The sequence below is a fragment of the Lactuca sativa genome, chromosome 4 (genome assembly GCF_002870075.4).
Source record: "Lactuca sativa cultivar Salinas chromosome 4, Lsat_Salinas_v11, whole genome shotgun sequence".
Lineage (NCBI taxonomy): Eukaryota > Viridiplantae > Streptophyta > Magnoliopsida > Asterales > Asteraceae > Lactuca > Lactuca sativa.
Window position 1 is genome coordinate 407850050 of NC_056626.2, and position 19496 is coordinate 407869545.

At 35.8% G+C, this 19496-nt stretch overlaps 3 protein-coding genes across 8 annotated transcripts; all 3 read left to right on the forward strand.

Moving 5' to 3' along the window:
- Positions 1-1703: 1703 nt before the first annotated feature.
- LOC111921545 (uncharacterized) lies at positions 1704-3823 on the forward strand. Of its 2 annotated transcripts, none has more exons than XM_023917126.2 (8): positions 1704-1985; positions 2323-2496; positions 2580-2695; positions 2846-2937; positions 3037-3058; positions 3132-3200; positions 3350-3481; positions 3576-3823. In XM_023917126.2, exons 1-8 carry the CDS (start codon positions 1784-1786, stop codon positions 3654-3656), a joined length of 888 nt encoding a protein of 295 aa, XP_023772894.1. In that variant the 5' UTR covers positions 1704-1783; the 3' UTR covers positions 3657-3823. The 2 variants fall into 2 exon arrangements, with proteins under 2 accessions (XP_023772894.1, XP_023772902.1); XM_023917134.3 differs by having other exon boundaries at positions 1845-1985; positions 2265-2496.
- Positions 3824-4297: 474 nt separating this feature from the next.
- On the forward strand, positions 4298-7939 carry LOC111921529 (protoporphyrinogen oxidase, mitochondrial). Of its 5 annotated transcripts, none has more exons than XM_042901554.2 (18): positions 4298-4436; positions 4558-4597; positions 4775-4910; positions 4995-5060; positions 5199-5249; positions 5335-5391; positions 5556-5614; positions 5755-5791; positions 5886-5951; positions 6049-6089; positions 6176-6302; positions 6386-6559; positions 6633-6707; positions 6791-6914; positions 7001-7109; positions 7223-7355; positions 7502-7608; positions 7720-7939. In XM_042901554.2, the coding sequence occupies exons 1-18, from the start codon at positions 4406-4408 to the stop codon at positions 7721-7723; spliced, it is 1437 nt and encodes a 478-aa protein (XP_042757488.1). In that variant the 5' UTR covers positions 4298-4405; the 3' UTR covers positions 7724-7939. The 5 variants fall into 5 exon arrangements, 4 of the variants coding, with proteins under 4 accessions (XP_042757488.1, XP_023772888.1, XP_042757487.1 ...); XM_023917120.3 differs by having other exon boundaries at positions 4300-4436; positions 7277-7355; XM_042901553.2 differs by having other exon boundaries at positions 4301-4436; positions 7223-7351.
- A 2381-nt stretch (positions 7940-10320) lies between these two features.
- Positions 10321-13797, forward strand: LOC111921512 (probable inactive leucine-rich repeat receptor-like protein kinase At3g03770). The gene is made up of 6 exons (XM_023917103.3): positions 10321-12405; positions 12476-12719; positions 12786-12997; positions 13069-13097; positions 13280-13391; positions 13470-13797. The coding sequence occupies exons 1-6, from the start codon at positions 10975-10977 to the stop codon at positions 13698-13700; spliced, it is 2259 nt and encodes a 752-aa protein (XP_023772871.1). The 5' UTR covers positions 10321-10974; the 3' UTR covers positions 13701-13797.
- The last annotated feature ends 5699 nt before the right edge of the window (positions 13798-19496 follow it).

Below are 19496 nucleotides of genomic sequence, written 5' to 3' on the forward strand. Positions count from 1 at the left end.
TTTGTCAGACAAATTGACACTACCCTCACGGGTAGCTATGACTTTCATTCCATTAGGCAATCCGACAAGAGTTTTTGGAACCTGTCGTATATTATGTAACCAAGCAACATCACCAGTGACATGATGGGTTGCCCTAGAATCAATAATCCAAAGTCGTTTTTTTAAATGTACCGTTCAATTTTTCTTAAGGAATTTTAGAAGTACTCATTAAACCTGTTATAGCCTTCCACTGTTCAGCAGTGAACAGTAAAGATGTTCCTGTTGAATGCGCTTGGCCTGACCCAATATTCTGAGTAGGCCTAAGTTGTTGTCCAGTAGAGATGGAGTGGACCCGATGAGAACCCCTTCCACGTCCGCCTGAACGACCACCACCTCTACTCCCTCCATCATTTTTACTTCTGTCCTCCCACCACTCTGGATATCCAACCAATTCGAAACAGGAACTCGAATCATGACCAGATCTCTCACAATGGGAGCAATGCAAGGATGATTTGTCCACTTTCTCTGCACGACCTCCTCTTCCTTTGTTTGAGGTTGCTCGAACGCTAAACCCTAGCACATCCGCAGGTTTATCTTCTACCACTACATGAGAAGTCCTCACCCTCTCATCTTGAATCACAAGCTGATAGGCCTTATCAAGAGATGGAAGTGGATCCTATGACAAGATACTAATGCGCATAGTGGAGAAAAGGTCGGTGTTCAAACCCATAAGAAACTTGTGAAGCATATCAATTTCTCTTCTTTCTTCATATTTAGATCCGGCTGTACATTCTTTACAACAGGAGCAGTCAACAAGAGGTTCATGTTTATGCAATTCTTCCCACAATCCAGTCAATTTTCCGAAATACTCAGAAACTGGCATATTTTTGCCCTGTTCACACTTGGCGATCAATGACTTCAGCTGTTAAATTCGTGGTCCATTGACCACAACATATCGCGATTTCAAAGTCTCCCACAATTTCTTTGCATATTAGGATCAATTGTGTTCATAATCCAGGATACTAACATCGCATTAATCGTATTCCAATTAGCTTCTGTAACAGGTGGCACCCTTTCAGTAATCGTCCCATCAAGAAACCCGAACTTTCTTCGTGCTTCTAAGGCCATCTGGATGTCACCAGCCCAGTCATCGTAATTGTCTCCTCGGAGCCTAGCCGGTGTGATAAAATCCCCTGGTCGATCTTGGGGACCAAGGTAAAACGGCGAGTTGGCTTCGATTTTCTGAGAAGCAGGATTCTTCTCCCGATTTTGTCATGGCGTAAGATTATATTTCAAAACCACGCTTTGATACCATGAAATAATTGACACAGGTGAAGCTTGAAGACTCAAAATCTGATCTCTTTATTAAACGCTATATATGTATATATACACATCTGTGAGTCCTTATCAGAAACCAAAGCAAACTAATAGGATAAGACTAATCTAAACATTCAAAATACATTTATCTATCAGATATCACCCAATTCTAGATAACTCCAACAATTACACAATCTTGTGAAGGTGAACCAGTTTAATCCGAAATACCAGATGATGTTAGCTGGTATTTTCCCTTGCATTTAAGCGGAGAATCGAGTACACGTTGACATTTTACTATATGTACCTTGCATGAAACTGATAGGGACTAAAAGTTAAAGACGTGAAAGTACAAGGGGGTAAAGTGAAACTGCTATCCTGCGAATATCAAAAGAAATTGCGAGAGATGGGTTTAGTAGAACCCTAGCAGGCTACAGATACGAAGTGTAGACGGTGAGGATCTGAGAAGAAGAACCGTCGAATCCATCTCATGGCGGTTTCAATCAGGCGTGCAATCATATCCTGTCGCAACATCTATCCTTTGATCCGAACATCTCGCCCGGTTTCTCACTTTGCAGCTTCTTCATATTTATTGAGAGCTGCCTGTGATCTGCGTCCAGACCTTTCCAGATCGCCGGCGATTGGTTTTCTATTCGAATCCCGCAGATCATTTGCAAAAGCACGGAAGAAATGTAATTCTCTATCTTTTTCTTCTAATCTATCTTGAATATGGAAAGCCCCTAACACGCATTTAAACAGAAGCTGGGGTAAGATGGATTATTGTTTTAAATGAATACGAGTTTAAGGTAAAATTCACACTGTTTAATGAAACGATCCTTTCGCTGTTTAAACGAACGGAGTGGTCTCACTGAATTTCCCCCTTTCTAATTATGAATTACATCGCGATAAAGAACTGAGCGATTGGTTGTATATGAGTACAATTGAACTCTAGAGTTGCTTTATATTTCCAGTCTATGCATGAAAATCCGACATTAGCCCAACAGAACGATCACTTAACAAAGCTTTCAGGGGATGACGATGACAACGATGACCTTGGTGTTGCTAATGGTGATGCTGGCAGCAGAATTGAAATTGTGAATATTGGGCCAATTATCAAATCAACTGCTATCTCTGAGATGGAGGCAGCGATTGATGCAGTATCAAATGAACTGAGCAAATTGCGCACAGGAAGGGCATCAGCAGGTGCTTATAGTTTCTTGATTTTGCTAAAAGCTTGTTCCTGATTACTCTATTTATGTTTCCTTATTTTTCCAATTTGTGTGTAGGAATGCTTGACCATATCATAGTAGAAACTGGTGGTGTGAAGATGCCTTTGAATCGGATGGCTGTTGTTTCAGTTTTAGACCCTAAAACTCTGTCAGTTACTCCATATAATCCAAATGTAATAGTTTCTATCGCTAGTTTTAGTACCTAATCTGCATTTGCAGGATGTAGTTGCCAATATCCAATATTATGAACAATTAGACTATGAAAGACAACTTAAATTCAGGGAATGCATTGTATTCTGACTGCGTGCACTTAAATTATCCAGGCCCTGAAAGAACTAGAGAAAGCCATTGTTTCTTCACCATTGGGTTTGAACCCTAAGCCAGACGGAGAACGCTTGATTACAGCTATTCCTCCGTAAGACACTAAAATCTCTACTCAAAATTTTACTTATGTTGTATCTTGGCTACTAATATAGTATGTATATTTATATTTTTTCATCTTTGCAATAAGCAGCATGACCAAAGAGCATATGCAGGTGAGATTATTTCCTGTATTTTAAAAACTGATTTAGCAATTTATGTGTCATTAATGTTTATGACTTACTTCAGGCTGTGTGCAAAGTGGTAGCAAAGTCTTGTGAAGATGCCAAACAAAGAGTTAGAAGAGCTCGCCAAAAGGTATAGGAAAATGTTGTATCTTGGTTATTACAATGTATCCTTTTGTGCCTAATATATTAAATATATATATATATATATATATATATATATATATATATATATATATATATATATATATATATATATATATGATAATACTTGTTTTACAGGCTTTTGACTCCATAAAGAAATCACTGCCTAAAAAATCAGAAGGGAAAAATAAAGGGAAAGATAAGGAGAATATTAAAGCGAAAACGGTTTCAGGGTTCTCATCAGATGATGCAAAACGATTGGAAAAAGAAGTAACACTAAATAAAATGCATTTACTCTAATTAAGAAATTTGAAATTTACAGTTATTGTGGTTATATTGGTTGATTTTTTGTTCATGTTTTCAGGTTGAAGAGTTGACTAAAAAGTTTACCAAGTCGGCTGAAGATATATGCAAAGCTAAGGAAAAGGAAATTACATCAAGCTGAGAACACTATTTGCCTAATATTTGATGTTACTTTTGAGGAAATTCCACATAATTTGAGGATGGAAGCATAAATTTAGGGTGTTCAATGCAAAGGATAGTTTTGGACTTTTTTTGTATATGTTACACATCTTCATTTGTGCTATACTATTGGATATTTGGTGTGTCGAAGGGTTTGAGAGCATTATATAACATGTGCGTGCTACGAATAAACAAAAGGTGTAGAAGAATGAAAACTGAAAAAACAAACACAAAGGAATGAGGTAAAATGTAAAATACTTGTATGGTCAAATATGTATTAAAAGGATATATGGAAAAATAAAAAGACAAACTTTTAATAAAAAAAAACAATGTTTCGAGGCTTGACCGAATAGAAAGTGTTATTAAGCAAACAAGTCAAACATGTAGGTTTAAGCGTTGTGCACAAAAATTAATAAATAAAATGCATGTGAATTTTACAAATTTTTATTTTTGGGATAAATGCAACAAGCAAATGGGTACGATGTAATTTAGCCCATTACAAAGAAGCCCACACGTCTAAAACAAACAGAAACAGTACAGGCTTACAGGAAAATTTAGTCCATTAGAAAACTGACTCGCAGTCGCACACAATTGAAGTGGAGTGGATTGCACGCAATTACTTTACTCGCGACCCGAACCGAGAAAAACATCTACTGTACCAACCCGATTGATTATCAGAATACCAGGCGAGTTTACCCACAGACACAGACACAGAGACACCAACCAACAACAATGGCTTCACCCACCACAGATGAAAAGCAAAGTTAGGGTTCTTGTAATTGCATTTTAATACCGATTTTCTACTTGTATACGCCTTTGCAAGTATAATTGAGAAAACAGTTGGATATATATAATTAACCATGTGGTTTTGTATTTTGTAACAGGTCCTGCTAAGAGAGTTGCCGTTGTTGGTGCCGGTGTCAGGTATGATAGTTTATACTGAATGTAGAAAATTCTGTTGCTCATTTACTATTTCAAGTAATTCTGTTGATGTTTTTACTGAATTGCAATATCTTTATGGGTGTAATAATCTGTTTAAGAAATCAAAAGCATCAGTGAAATTCGCATCGTAACATGAACTAATTAGTTTATGTTTTTCAGTGGGCTTGCTGCTGCCTATAAGTTAAAGGTACACGGATTGAATGTGACTGTATTTGAAGCTGATGGGAGAGCAGGAGGGAAACTAAGAAGCATTTCACAAGATGGTTTGATTTGGGATGAGGGTGCCAATACTATGGTATGTATCTCTTACTACTACAATATCAGTATCAATCTTAGCAATTGGTGATGCTTACCTTACATTTTACCTCATATCATACAGACTGAAAGTGAGGCAGATGTCAGCAGTTTGCTTGATGATCTTGGGCTTCGAGATAAACAACAGTTTGTAAGTGAATATATATAATAGCAGTCATACTTGTCTGTTATAATGAGTATTTCCATTTTATACCTTGATTGAGGTTAGAGGTCATGTGTGTGTATATATATTCTGAGTCCTACTCCTACCATATGTTTCCTATTGCAGCCACTTTCACAGCACAAGCGTTATATTGTAAGAAATGGACAACCTGTGCTGGTATGAATTATGAAATATGAATATCTCTAAACCTGTACTTGATTTCATATCCTTTATTCGTGCTATAACTCATGATTGATTGCAGATACCTTCTAACCCAATTGCACTAATCCAAAGCAGTTTTCTTTCCACTCAATCAAAGGTGCGTTAGTAGCATGCCAGATCTTATTCTGGTCCTACATTCTCATATTATCTTCTTAATGATGCACAATTAATGATTCAAGACAACTCTTTATATATCCTATTTATTGATTTGTGTTAGAAGTTGAAGATTTATGATTACAAAGTTTATTGGGTTTGTTGCAGTTCCAAATTCTTCTAGAGCCAATGTTGTGGAAGAAAAATACGTCCGACCCTCAAGAAAGGTAATATATATATATATATATATATATATATATATATATATATATATATATATATATATATATATATATATATATACATTTCATCCCCTTGAAGTAGTTATAAATGAGCCTTTGAAGTTTTTAAACATGTCCTTTTGCAGTGTTGCAGGATTCTTTCAGCGTCATTTTGGGAAGGAGGTATTTGTATACATACATTTCTGTTTTAATTGTTTAAAAGATTCTTCTTGCTTTCTCTTTCTCTTATAGTAGTTATTAATGTTAATAATGTAAGGTTGTTGAGTATCTGATTGACCCCGTCGTAGCGGGAACAAGTGCTGCAGATCCCGAATCACTTTCTGTGAGTAACTATATCCCTATTGCTGTACAGTTTTTGAGGAAATATACATAGCTACTTTTGATTTACAACACAAAACCACATTCCCTTGTCCATACAGATGCGTCATGCATTTCCTGAGCTATGGGAACTAGAGAAGAAGTATGTTTCATTCTTTTTTTCTTCCAAGACTATCTATCTATCCATCATCCGTTGAATGAATGAATACTGATGTTGATGGCACTTAGGTTTGGTTCCATCATTTCTGGAGCTGTTCAGTCTATGTTCACTTCAAGAAGTGGGAAAAAGAGTCCTCCTTCAAACAGCAAGCGTAGGCGTAGGCGTGGTTCTTTTTCATTTTTGGGGGGAATGCAGGTGAGATGGAATGCAGTTGGTTGAATCTGTGAGTGAGATATCTGCTTGGTAATTTATTTTGGTTTCTTGATTCTTATACACAGACACTCACGAATGCACTGTGTAAAGAGGTTGGAGAAGGTGAGCTTAATCTCCGATCAAAAGTGCTTGAAATGTCGTATAGCTGTGATGAGGGGTCAAGAGTTGGGAACTGGTCAATTTATTGTGGTCCAGATGAAGAAAACAAACAGCAGTCTTTTGATGCTGTAATCATGACAGTGAGTAAACACTCAATTTATAGGTTATTAAGTTGTAGGTGACTGCAGATTTATAACATGTTTATGAAATTAGGCTCCACTTGGAAATGTGAAAGAAATGAAGATTACAAAAAGAGGAAATCCTTTTCTGCTCAATTTCATACCAGAGGTATGTAATATGTGAAAGAAATGGATTTATTTTTTTAGCAGAAAGTGTTGAGATTTTTAAATAAAATAAAAATAAAAAATCAGGTGAGTTATATGCCAGTTTCGGTCGTAATTTCGACGTTCAAAAAGGAGAACGTGAAGCGGGCAGTTGAAGGATTTGGAGTTCTTGTTCCTGGCAAGGAGCAGGAAAATGGGTTAAAGACACTAGGTAACTAAAGATTAAATGATAATTCTTATTATTATTATATGAAGATTAATAAAAAATAAAAAATGTGTGGTATTAATATTATGCAGGCACTCTTTTTTGTTCCATGATGTTTCCAGATCGTGCCCCTCAAGACTTGTATCTTTATACCACTTTTGTTGGAGGGAGCCGAAATCCACAAATGGCCAAAGCCTCCAGGTATTTTAATAAATAAAAACTGTTTGAATGTTTGTTAAATATGATGCCCATAAGCCATATCCATATCCAATAATATTGGTATTGGATGAGATGTATCTGTTCACTGTTTGTAGTGATGATAATGGGCAATATATATGTATGTATGTACTGCTGTACTGTAATGATAGGGATGAGCTGAAGCAGATAGTAACTTCCGACCTCAGACAGTTGCTTGGTGCAGAGGGGGAGCCAAACTTTTTGACGTATGTATGTTTTATGATTATGATTATTATTATTATTATTAAGATGTAGGGTTTTTGTACACCTACACCTACACCTACACCAATTTATGATGAGTTTCTTTTATTCCTTTGAACCTGTGTTTATGATACGTGAGTGGAATTGCAATGCAGACACTATTACTGGAGCAAGGCATTTCCGTTGTATGGGCACAACTATGGTTTGGTTATAGATGCAATTCAGAAGATGGAAAAAGAGCTACCTGGATACTTTTATGCAGGTAACTTTCTTATTTATCTGATGCTACATATTTTAAATAAATATAATACTAATAATAATATAAAAGAAAGTGGGTTGGTTGAAATGTTGAATGCGACTGACTAACTAACAGGTAACCACAAAGGAGGGATCTCTGTTGGGAAAGCCATATCATCTGGATGCAAAGCGGCTGAATCCGTGATTTCGTATTTGGATTCTTATTCAGTTGACAGTTAAGATAAATGCTGTATTAATTATTAATTAATTACTCCTAAGTCCTAAGTAGTATTAACCACTCCACCTTTAAAAACTAATTAATTACTATTAATCACAATTTACACTTTCACTTTTCATTCACAAGTCAACATTATGAATAATGAATTATGATTGTCCTGTCCCTGAAAGATAAAGTCCCATATTGTCTCCAAATCTATATCACTATCTATCAAAACCTAAAGTTTTCCCTTACAAGGATCAGCTTTTTCTTTTTCTTTTTCTTTTCCTTTTCTCCTTTTGTCCTTTTGTCTTAATGTCTTTGTCTTTTTAAACTCCGTTTGCTAATCTTTTTGTATTGCAAAACTAATTTTTTTTAAAACTATATTCGTAGTATTTTATTCAGATTTTTTAGAATTACGCTTATATAATCAATCATTTAATTATTTAAACCTGTTTTACTAAAAAAATCTTGCTTTTGCTTCGATTATTGAGTAATATACAAAAAACTACTCGTGGATCTAATTTGTGATTGAATGATTTTGGATAAGTTTGTACCTAGTTTAGAGCCCATGAAAGCTGAAACTATAATTAGAATATTTTATTAGAATTAAAATATTCCCAAGCGAAGATTATAAGTTTTATGAGGTAGATGGAAGTAGTAATTAAGTTATTAGGCGTAAGGAAAAATCACATCACATAATAAACGATAAGACACATATCTTACTCCCTATACGAAATTATGAAGTCTATCGTTACTAAAATCTTTTTATCAGGTTCTACTTTACATGTCATGTTTAGTTTAGTTTCTTTCAAGTTTTAAGTGTTGGTCGTTGACGTACTTTGTTTTTGTGTTTCTTGTTGGTCTTCATATAATATAAGTTGTTTGGTATCTTGGAAAACCATCATGTAATCGTGCAAGATTGAATATTAGATGGAATATGTCCATCAAATTTCATTTTCGTGAAGGCATTTCGACACCCAATAGAACCAAGAGACAATTTTTTCAAGAGAAGACAAGAAAGAGCATGTAAGAATGTGAAATGTGCTTTTGGAGTTCTACAAGATATTATGTATGCATATATCATAATGCATGACATGATAATTGAAGATAAATGACAAAATATTGCGGAGTATTTGACTATAGAGTCTACATATGTGCAATTTCAATCAAAGACAATTGGATATTTACATAAAGTTGTTGATATTGAAGACGTACGAAAATGGAAGCAAATTCGAGAAGACTTGACAGATTATATATACGATGGTAACCAAGATGAATAATTTAGGAAAAAAATGTATTTTTATTTATTTTTAAATGTTATTTGTTTTTTGTTTTAAAATCAGGACTATGGTATTTTTTTTCTCATGTAATGTTGGTTTTAGTTTTTAAATGTTATGTTTTTTTTAAAGATTTATTTAAATAACATGTTTTATTATATTATATTTTTATTTTTATAATTATTAAAAAAGTAAAAAAAAAAAATAAATAAGAAATGAATCGAAAAAAATAGATCAGGAAAAATAAAACCGATGACATGTAAAACAATAAATGTTATAACATGTTGCTATTTCCTCAATTGCTATTATAACATTATAAATGACATGATATATGAGTGACATCTTTTTGATGTAATAACACCCTTTAACATATTGTCCATATCCATCGGCTTATATACATATAATTTTACCGTTTAAAAAAATAAAAATATATATACGGATATTAAGGGACAAAACAAAATAAAGGAGAGGGCTATACCCTATACTAAAGGACTATAATCAATTCATGTATGAGTTATTGAAGTTGTTGTGTGCGGGTCACCCATACTTAAAGCTAATATCAGTCTAGTCCTTTGGAATTCATTAAGGGTCCCCTACATACAACACTTTTAACATAATTGATACTTTTCCAACCATTTATCATTTTGTAAAGTAAATTTGTTATTGATCTTTCTTATATATTTGTAATTTAGTTAAATCAGAGTTAAAAATGCTCTCCTTATTTTGAGATGAATAAGGGATATCTATTTACTTGTCACGTTAAAGGTAAAATAAGTGATTATTTATAAAATAATGACAAGTGTGACAAATAGGAGAAAAATCATGCAAGCTTCAAATAGGTCACAATAATGGATGCTATTATGATATACAGTTTGTAAAATCTATAAGAAAACTATCTTTTGTATATAAAAAAAGGTTAACGCGAATAGTAACAATATTCATTCATATAATCATATATAATAGCATTTTTATTTATTTATTGCAACCTTATAATAAAAATTATTTTTTTTATTATACTATTATGCTTTATGACACTCTATTTTTACTTTTTATTGTAACATGAAAAAAGTAAAAATATACTGTTATAATTAACATATCAATAAAAAGATCTAATACTTCTTGTATTGTGCTCTACATACAGACACTAACATTTATATAAATAATCAGGCATAGATTATTTGTAGCGGATAATGAACAAAATCCTCATAAGTCATAACTATATCCAATGAAACGTGTCACTTGAGACAGGAACAAAAAACACAATGATTGTGCATATCGAGTTTCGTATCTGTCTTGAAACAAAACCAGCCTCTTATTCTTAAATCAAATCAGGATCCGAATGCCGTCGTCACTCGACCACACCCGACCCCCACAAATACAATCCTTTCTTTTTTTTCTTCTTCTTCTTCTTCTTCTTCTTCTTCAATGGCAGCAGCTTTCCACTAAATGCTTTTGCAGTTTCTTCTTCTTCTTTGTGTTCGTTCAACTACCCCCATTACTCATCTCTCTCTCTCTCTCTCTCTCTCTCTCTCTCTCTCTCTCTCTCTCTCTCTCTCTCTCTCTCTCTCTCTCTCTCTCTCTCTCTCTCTCTCTCTCTTTTCTTGCTTTTATTTCCAACACCCATTTCTCCCTTTTTCTTTTACTCACTAAAGGACCCTTCAACACCTTGCATTCAACAAAACTTTATCACCCTTTCATTTCTTTCTTTCTTTACACGTTTTGCATAATTCATGCTTAATGCTTTGTGTTGGGTATGTATTTAATTACCCCCATTTCTTAGGCTAATTATGATCCATTTTCAAGATTCTTGAATGTGTTTTTGAATTCCTTTATGAAACGGGTCACTACATTTTGATTCAGTTTCAGGATTCTTGAATTCCTTTGAGAAATTAATATGTTGTACTGCTTCTTTCACATACTCTTCATTTCATGGGGTTTCATGACCTCGAACACCCACGCATTAGAAGCCACTCAATCTCAACTTCTTCTTCAGCTAAGAAAGCATTTGGAGTACCCAATTCAGTTAAACAATTGGGAAAATTACACTGGTGATTTTTGTTACTTACCTTCAACTCTTCATGTCACCATCAGATGTGAAAACAACTCTCTTACGCAGCTCAAAATCATGGGAGATAAAGATAAGCTTTCAAATGTCACTCTCTTTCATGGGTTTGCAATTCAAAATCAAACATTATCCGACTCTTTCTCCATTGATTCTTTTGTTGTTACTTTAGTTAGATTATCGACATTGAAGGTTCTTAGCTTAGTATCCTTGGGAATTTGGGGAAGACTTCCTGATAAAATCCATAGACTCCATTCACTTGAAGTCTTGGATATGAGCTCAAATTTTTTGTTTGGTTCTGTTCCAAATGAGATTTCAAGATTACAAAAGCTTCATACGTTAACATTAGATGGAAATTTCTTCAATGAATCTATCCCTGACTGGTTCCATTCCTTATCAAATCTTACCATTTTGAGCTTAAAGAACAACAAATTAACGGGTCGTTTTCCTTCTTCAATTACCAAGATCACAACAATTACAGATTTGTCTCTTTCACACAATCAACTTTCTGGTAAATTACCCGATTTAACTACTTCATCTAATCTACGTTTACTAGATTTGAGGGAAAATCATCTAGATTCTGAACTTCCATTGTTGCCTAAAGGAGTGATTACAGTTCTTCTAAGCAATAACTCGTTTTCTGGTAACATTCCTGCGGAATTTGGAAAACTTAACCACCTTCACCATCTCGACCTGTCATCCAACTCACTGATCGGAACACCCCCATCTGCTGTATTTGTTTTGCCAAACATCACCTATCTCAATCTAGCATCCAATATGCTAAGTGGGTCTCTTCCGAATTCAATCAACTGTGGAAACAAATTAGGGTTTGTTGATATTTCTAGCAATAGGTTTACGGGTAAACTTCCTTCTTGTTTGGACACGCTATCTAGTAATAAGCGAGTTGTGAATTTCACTGGGAATTGCTTGTTTGTGGGCAATGGAAACCTAGAATCTGATTGCAAAAGACACACGACAAAGAAACCATCTTGGGGTAAAGTTTTATGGATTTTAATTGTTGTCATTTGTACGGTGATCTGCTTGGTATCATTCGGGATCGTGCTCATAATCTTTCGCAAAAGATATCATTCAAGACAGACAGTCACGCTACACCACACGATATCAAAAGAAACCGAAGGGATCATATCCGAAGCAGGGACACAAGTCGCTCCTTCATGTCGAGTCTTTTCCATGGAAGAATTAGCAGAGGCTACAGAAAACTTTGATCAATCGGCATTTTTGGGTGAAGGGTCTATCGGAAAGGTATTTTTTTTTAGGCTTTGTTTCGTTTCATGTATACCCATCAACTAACGATTAATTGACTCTTTTACAGCTTTACAGGGGAAGGCTAGAAAATGGAGGCTATGTTGCTATACGATCGCTATCATTATTCAAAAGATCTTCAATTCGGAACTTGAAAGTCCGATTGGATTTGCTTTCAAAGCTTCGACACCCACATTTAGTTAGCTTCTTGGGGTATTGCATTCACGATGGTGGAGTAGAAGATTCGAATTCTAGCAGAATCTTCCTGGTGTACGAGTACATTCCTAATGGAAACTTCCGAGCTTTTCTCTCAGGTAAAGGTAAAAGGTTGGTAATTACTAATTCTCAAATCATCAAAATAACTTGATTTAATCCTGCAGAAAATGGTCCAGAAAGACTCCTGAAATGGCCAGATCGATTAGCAGTTCTTATAGGTGTGGCGAAAGCTGTACACTTTCTGCATACAGGAGTGATCCCTGCTTCTTCAAGTAATCGTCTGAAGACAAACAACATATTGCTTGATGATTATCAGATTGCAAAGCTGAGTGACTATGGAATGTCGGTCATCACTGGAGAGCTAGAACAGTTTGAGGTGTGTATCATCTTTCAAAATCTTGTGTTACCGAATTTGTGTTCTAAACTAAATTAAATTTTGTGATATAGGCAAAGGGAGGAGATGGACCCAAATCATGGTAACCAACTTTTCTAAAGATTTCTCTTTTTGATTTGTTTTACACAAATATAAAAATACTTTGTAATATATATATATATATATATATATATATATATATATATATATATATATATATATATATATATATATATATATATATATATATATATATATATCAAGTTGTGTTGTGTTGTGTTGCAGGCGTTTAAAGAAGTTGGCAGACGATGTATATGATTTTGGTTTCATTTTGCTTGAAGCACTTGTGGGGCCTATAGTAAGCGGGAAAGGGGAAGCATTTTTGCTAAATGAAATGGTATAGTCATACATACTATATTATAGTGTGATGATTTGATGTAATTTGTGAAGAAATTGTTTGTTGAATTTTGAACAGAAATCTTTTGGAAGCCAAGATGGAAGGCAGAGGATTGTGGATCCGATGGTGTTAACAACATGCTCTCAGGAGTCTTTATCGATTGTGATATCCATCACAAACAAGTGTATATCACCAGAACCAACAAACAGGCCGTCATTTGAGGATGTGTTGTGGAACTTGCAGTATGCAGCTCAAGTACAGTCAACGGCTGATCTTGACCAGAAATCAGAAGGTGCATCACAGTGTTGATTGTTTTCACCAGCATCTGTGTTTTGTTGTAAAATCAGAAACACGATTTTGATCAAGAAGAAGAAATAGGAGACCCAAACTTGAAGTATTTATTTTATACTAAGCTACAGCCCTGCTAATTTACACTAACAAATTTAATTACTGATTACAAAAAATAAAAAATTAAAGTCTTAACAACTAATTATCATAAAATCTAGTTTACAAATCAATATTCCCTCGAATTCCTATTTTCCACTTCGGCTTCATCCTTCAATATTTAAGTGTATAGGTTCCATGATTTATTTCTTATATAAAACCCACTATATGTATACAAGGATAACTACGGAAATATGCTAATCATAATCCTAACAAATATATAACAAGATTTCTAAGATCATGACCAATTAGTTAGGCTATTAGTCCATTGCAGTCGAAGCGGGAAGATGTTGGGGTCGAAAGTCTTTGAAAAATGGGTGAACTTAATTTTTCTCATGCAAAACACTTTTATTTGAGCCAACTTGGTCATACAATAAGGACTAGTAATGCATGATATGATTAATCCCAAGACCGATATGTAACGTTATGAGTGTTAGGATGCAGTGCCATCAACCACAAAGTTATATAGACCGACAAGGACCAAACCAGACCAAGCTACTATGCAGAGTGGTTCACACAATTATGAAGGGAAATATGGCGCAATCCGCACTAGGCCTATCCTAAGCCCATACGGTTAAACAATAAAGTTTGATATTTAAGTTTATTGTTGCATTATTAATGCCTTATTCGACTTGGATGAATTCCATACATACTAAGGCTTTTTAGAGAGCGTTGTAGGGCATCCAATCCATATTGTTAGGTTAACTATATATATGAACTATCATTCTACCAAAACAACACGAGTAAGACATCAGAGGAATGCTACTCTGGCTTCATATTTTTGTGGAGTCCAACTCTACATTAGGAGTGCTTTATGATGGTTAGAGAATCATTTTGGTTCTCCATGGTTAAATATTTGGTCTTAATGGTTCAATGGTCGATTAGTTGGACATTTTGTCAGTTTCATTCATATATATGTTGTCGTTGTCATAATGGTTATGATTGTACCAAAACCCGTAGAGCCTTCCATTGACATCATGTTAGTATATTCAAAGGTTTGATTTCAGCTCAAGACAAGTATGAACTCCGATGATGAGAATGAAAAACAAACATTACCCCAATTTTGTCGTGGTGTGTAGGCCATTGTGGTTTTGCTTTATATACAATTGGAACCGCTCTCGGATGGTAGACATAGTATATTTTACTTCACGTGCTTGTTGCGTAGATCGACTCATATTTATTATAAATGATTATGTTTGATATGTATTAATATTTTTCTTTAGACCATTTGGTTATGAATATATTGTTAGTGTGAAATTTTGGATATAACATTATTTTGTCACATGAAACATCCATTATGGGCTACTTTAAATAACAATTTAAAGATATTTTCAAAACATTTTAGAGTTTTAATAGCAAAATCCAGTCTTAATGTTTAAATTTCTAAGACAATTTGAAAAACATGCGAGAGTGTAACATTCTAATCAACAGGCAATGATACATAATAAACATTATCTTTTACAAAAACATGTCTTCTTAAATGTCCAAAACATCTAAAGATTTAGTGGTTCTAACCTATAAAGAGAGGAAGAAGAATATGTGTATCAATTATTTATTAATTGAGTTGTGTTACACGGATGTATACATATGTATTTATAATTGTATCTCTAACTAAACTAGGAGATAAAAACATGAGAGTTACAACAATACTTGACTATGTATTCTATGACTAAGTCTGGATATTTAAAATATAAATTAAATGTAATGGGTTATATCTTGATATGTCCTCGCAAGATGGACGATCCAGAGATGAGACCAATCTTGGATATTAAGTAATGAAATCTTGGTCGCGGAAGAGGTTTAGTGGGTGCATCTACTAGCTAGCCATCGCTATTAATGTGTTGGACTCGGAGAGTGCCTTGCTGGACCTTTTCACGTACAAAATGAAAATCAAGAAGCGAAGTGTGATAGTAAATATTTAGGGTTGTGTTGGATGAGAACCCAAGTTCACTAAGAAGCGAAGCTAACCATTGAACTTCAGTAGTGGTTGAGGCAACACCTCTGAATTCAGCCTCAGTAGAGCTGCAGACAAGTGTACTTTGTTGTTTTGAGCTCCATGAGATGGGATTTGATCCAAGATAAACTATTTAGTCGGTGGTACTACTATAATTGTCTTTGTCACCTGCCCAATCTGAACCTGTAAAAACATGAAGTGTAAGTGGGGACTTTTGTCTTAAAATAATGCCATGGTGTAGAGTTACATGAAAATATTACAACAGCCGTTTCAAGGGAATCCAATGGATAGAGGTCAGAGCATGCATGAATTGCGATAGGCGATTAGTTGTAAAAGAGATATATGGCCTGATGAGTGACAAGTATTGTAAAGCTCCTACCAATGTGCGATAATTAGAAGGTGAAGTATGAGGCATGCCACCTTTCAAGGTTAGAGGTTCATAACTAGTCATTGGAGTATAGGCAGGTTTACAGTCACTCATGTTGGCTCGTGTGATTATATCAAGAATGTATTTTTTTTGTTGGGATAGGCAGGTTTACAGTCACTGCATCGGACCAAAATCCGTTTTGGTTTACAGTCACTGCATCGGACCAAAATCCGGAAACTACATCACAAACAGGTTCATAACTAGTCATTGGAATATAGGCAGGTTTACAGTCACTGCATCGGACCAAAATCCGGAAACTACATCAGACCGAAGTCCAGAACTGCCTCAGACCAAAGTCCGGAAACTGACCAGGGCCTTGCACTCTGCGTCGGACCGAAGTCCGGAAACTGCATTGGACCGAAGTCCGAAACTACCCAGGGCCGTGCCCTCTGCATCGGACAGAATTCCGGAAACTGACTGAACATAGCATAGCATAATCATAACTACTAGCATAAAGACATATATTGCATACTGTATCAGACCGAAGTCTGGAACACATAACACAAACACATGTTTGAATCACAAAGACATCAAGCACCCTGAACTACTGCATCGAACCGAATTTCGGAACTACTGCTAAACAAACAGGCCGACATTTTGGCCGTAGACCCATTCCTACTGGAAGGAAACTCACCTCGTAACGCTGGCTGCTGAGATGCTAAATCTGGAACTGGCTGACTGTTGCTCCGGAACTCCCCTGCTACAATCCCATAAACACTAAATCAGATACTGATAATTGTTCTTAGGGTAAAATGACTATTTACCCCTGGTCAAAATCAACTACCTGATCAAAGTCAACTATCTGTTGGCCGGACTCGCCGATTTGGGCCGCCAACTCGCCGAGTCCCTATCGTCCAATCTAATCCTCTACCCGCTTCCACTCGTCAAGTTTGGCAAAGACTCGACGAGTTCTTCTTCGATACTAACATCGAGCCTAACTTCATCCGACTCGCCGAGTTGTATGAACAACTCGTCGAGTGCTCCTTCATCATATGAACACCTCTGTCTGTGACTCGCCGAGTTATATGAACAACTCGTCGAGTCTGATCTTGGGGCCAAGAAGATTGCCTTGGACTCGTCGAGTCAAGGCGTCGACTCGCCGAGTCCTCTGCATGCCATTACTATACAGCCCATTCTAGTTGATTTCAGTGCATCCAATTCATAGATATGGGCTTCTAGGGCTGGTTTTGCACGTAAAGTTTCCAACTTTACGTGCATGCATACGAGAATAAGGCTAAAAATACCAAAATCATCCAATACTAAGCACTTAGGGTTTGGAACAAGGCTATTTCCACATAAAGGTAGCTACATTTAGTTCCTAGAGTTCAATAACATCCAGATCTATGGTCTCCATCCTAAGGAGAGCTCATATCTCGAGTTTGAATCATAAAAGGCTCCAAAAGAGACTTAACAAGCATACAAGAGGGTTTAATGGAGGAATACACAAGGTAATAACTTTGTTACCTGAATGAGAAACAGATGGAAGCTAGCTCTTGGGTCTCCTTTCTCTTCTATGGACCTTCTTTCCTTCCTTCTCTTCTACAATTCCCAAACTATCACAAAACACTTAAGCTCAACAAAGGGGGACTAGGGTTTTATAGAGGAATGCTCTAAAGGTGCTGGAGGCTGGGGTGGGAGGCTATAATGACGTTTAAATAGGGTAAAAACCCTGGGATTTAGGGTTTCATCCAGAAAAGTGGACTCGCCGAGTCCGGAATATGGACTCGTCGAGTCGCCAACTAAGAACGTGTCAAATCCCGTCTCTACTCGACTCGTCGAGCTACAGACTCGTCGAGTTCCTCTTAAGGAAGGAACATACTTATATTTAAATCACATACCAGAAATGGGGCGTTAGAATGTGAGATGAGTGGGAGAGGAACCAGTGACAATTATGTCATCGACATAGACAACTACCAGGAGATATGATGAGTTAGTTTTAAGAATGAAGAGAGATGAGTCGGAGATGGTGGATTTGCAACCAAGTGTAATGAGGTAAGATTTTAGTTTATTGTACCATGCGCGAGATGCCTGATGTAAGCCTTGGATGGCTTTATTTAACTTGAAAATGTGATTTGGAAGAGAAGGATTTAAAAATCTAGGAGGTTGGGACATATAAACAACCTCATGTAAATTTCCTTGGAGAAAGGCATTATTTATGTCTATTTGGCGAAGAGACCAATTCTTTGAAATGGGAAATGAAAGAACAAGACGAATTGTGGTAGGTTTGAGAACGAGACTAAATTTTTCCCGATAACTGATGCCTGGACGTTGGTGAAATCCTTTGGCAACAAGACAGGATTTTAATTTATCAATGAAGCCCTCGGGTTTGTATTTTGTGTGGTAAACCCATTTGCAGCCTATGAGATTTTGAGTATGAGAGGAGGGAATGAGAGTCATTGTGTGGTTTCATTCCAAGCATTGAACTCATCTTGCATGGCATTTCTCCATGATGGGTATTTAAGAGCATGAGTGAGGGTTGTTAGGTTCTGATGGAAAAGATAGGGTCGTTATATATATATATATATATATATATATATATATATATATATATATATATATATATATATATATATATATATATGAAAGTCAATTAAAATAACGAGTGTTTCATTTGGGGTTAGAATGTGTGCTCATTTTAATGGGAGGATTAGGATTATCGAGGATTAGAGATGGAGGAGGGTGAGGAGAGGTATTTGTATTGGATGGTATAATGTATGAGGTAGGGGCAACAGAGTTGTCAGAACTGGTAGGTGATGGAGTTACAGGAACATTTGAGTGAAGTGGGTTAGAATTAGTTGAAGAAGGTGTGGTAGAATTGGTGAAGACGATAGAGATAGGAAGCCAGTTGTCTGGGTTTATAGTGGAGTTTAGGAGATTAGTGGAGATGAGTTTGGAGAAGGGGAATTCATTTTCGACAAAGACCACATGTCGAAAAGTATATAACTTGGAGGATATGGGATCATAGGTATAATAAGCACTTTGAGTGGGAGAATAACCTACGAAAACACAGGGTGTAGACCTAGGGTGAAGTTTGTGAGGAGAGTAAGGACTTATCCAGGGATAACAGAGGCAACCGAAACTTTTTAGCTTAGAGTAGTTTGATTCCTTTTGAAAAAGGCAACGGAATGGAGATAAGTTGTGTAAGGTGGGAGTAAGAAGATGATTGATTAGGTAAGTGGCAGTGGTGAAGGCAAAAGGCCAGAAAGTGACTGGCATATTTGCATGAGAGAGTAGAGCAAGACCGGTTTCGACAATGCGTCGATGTCGGCGTTCAACATAC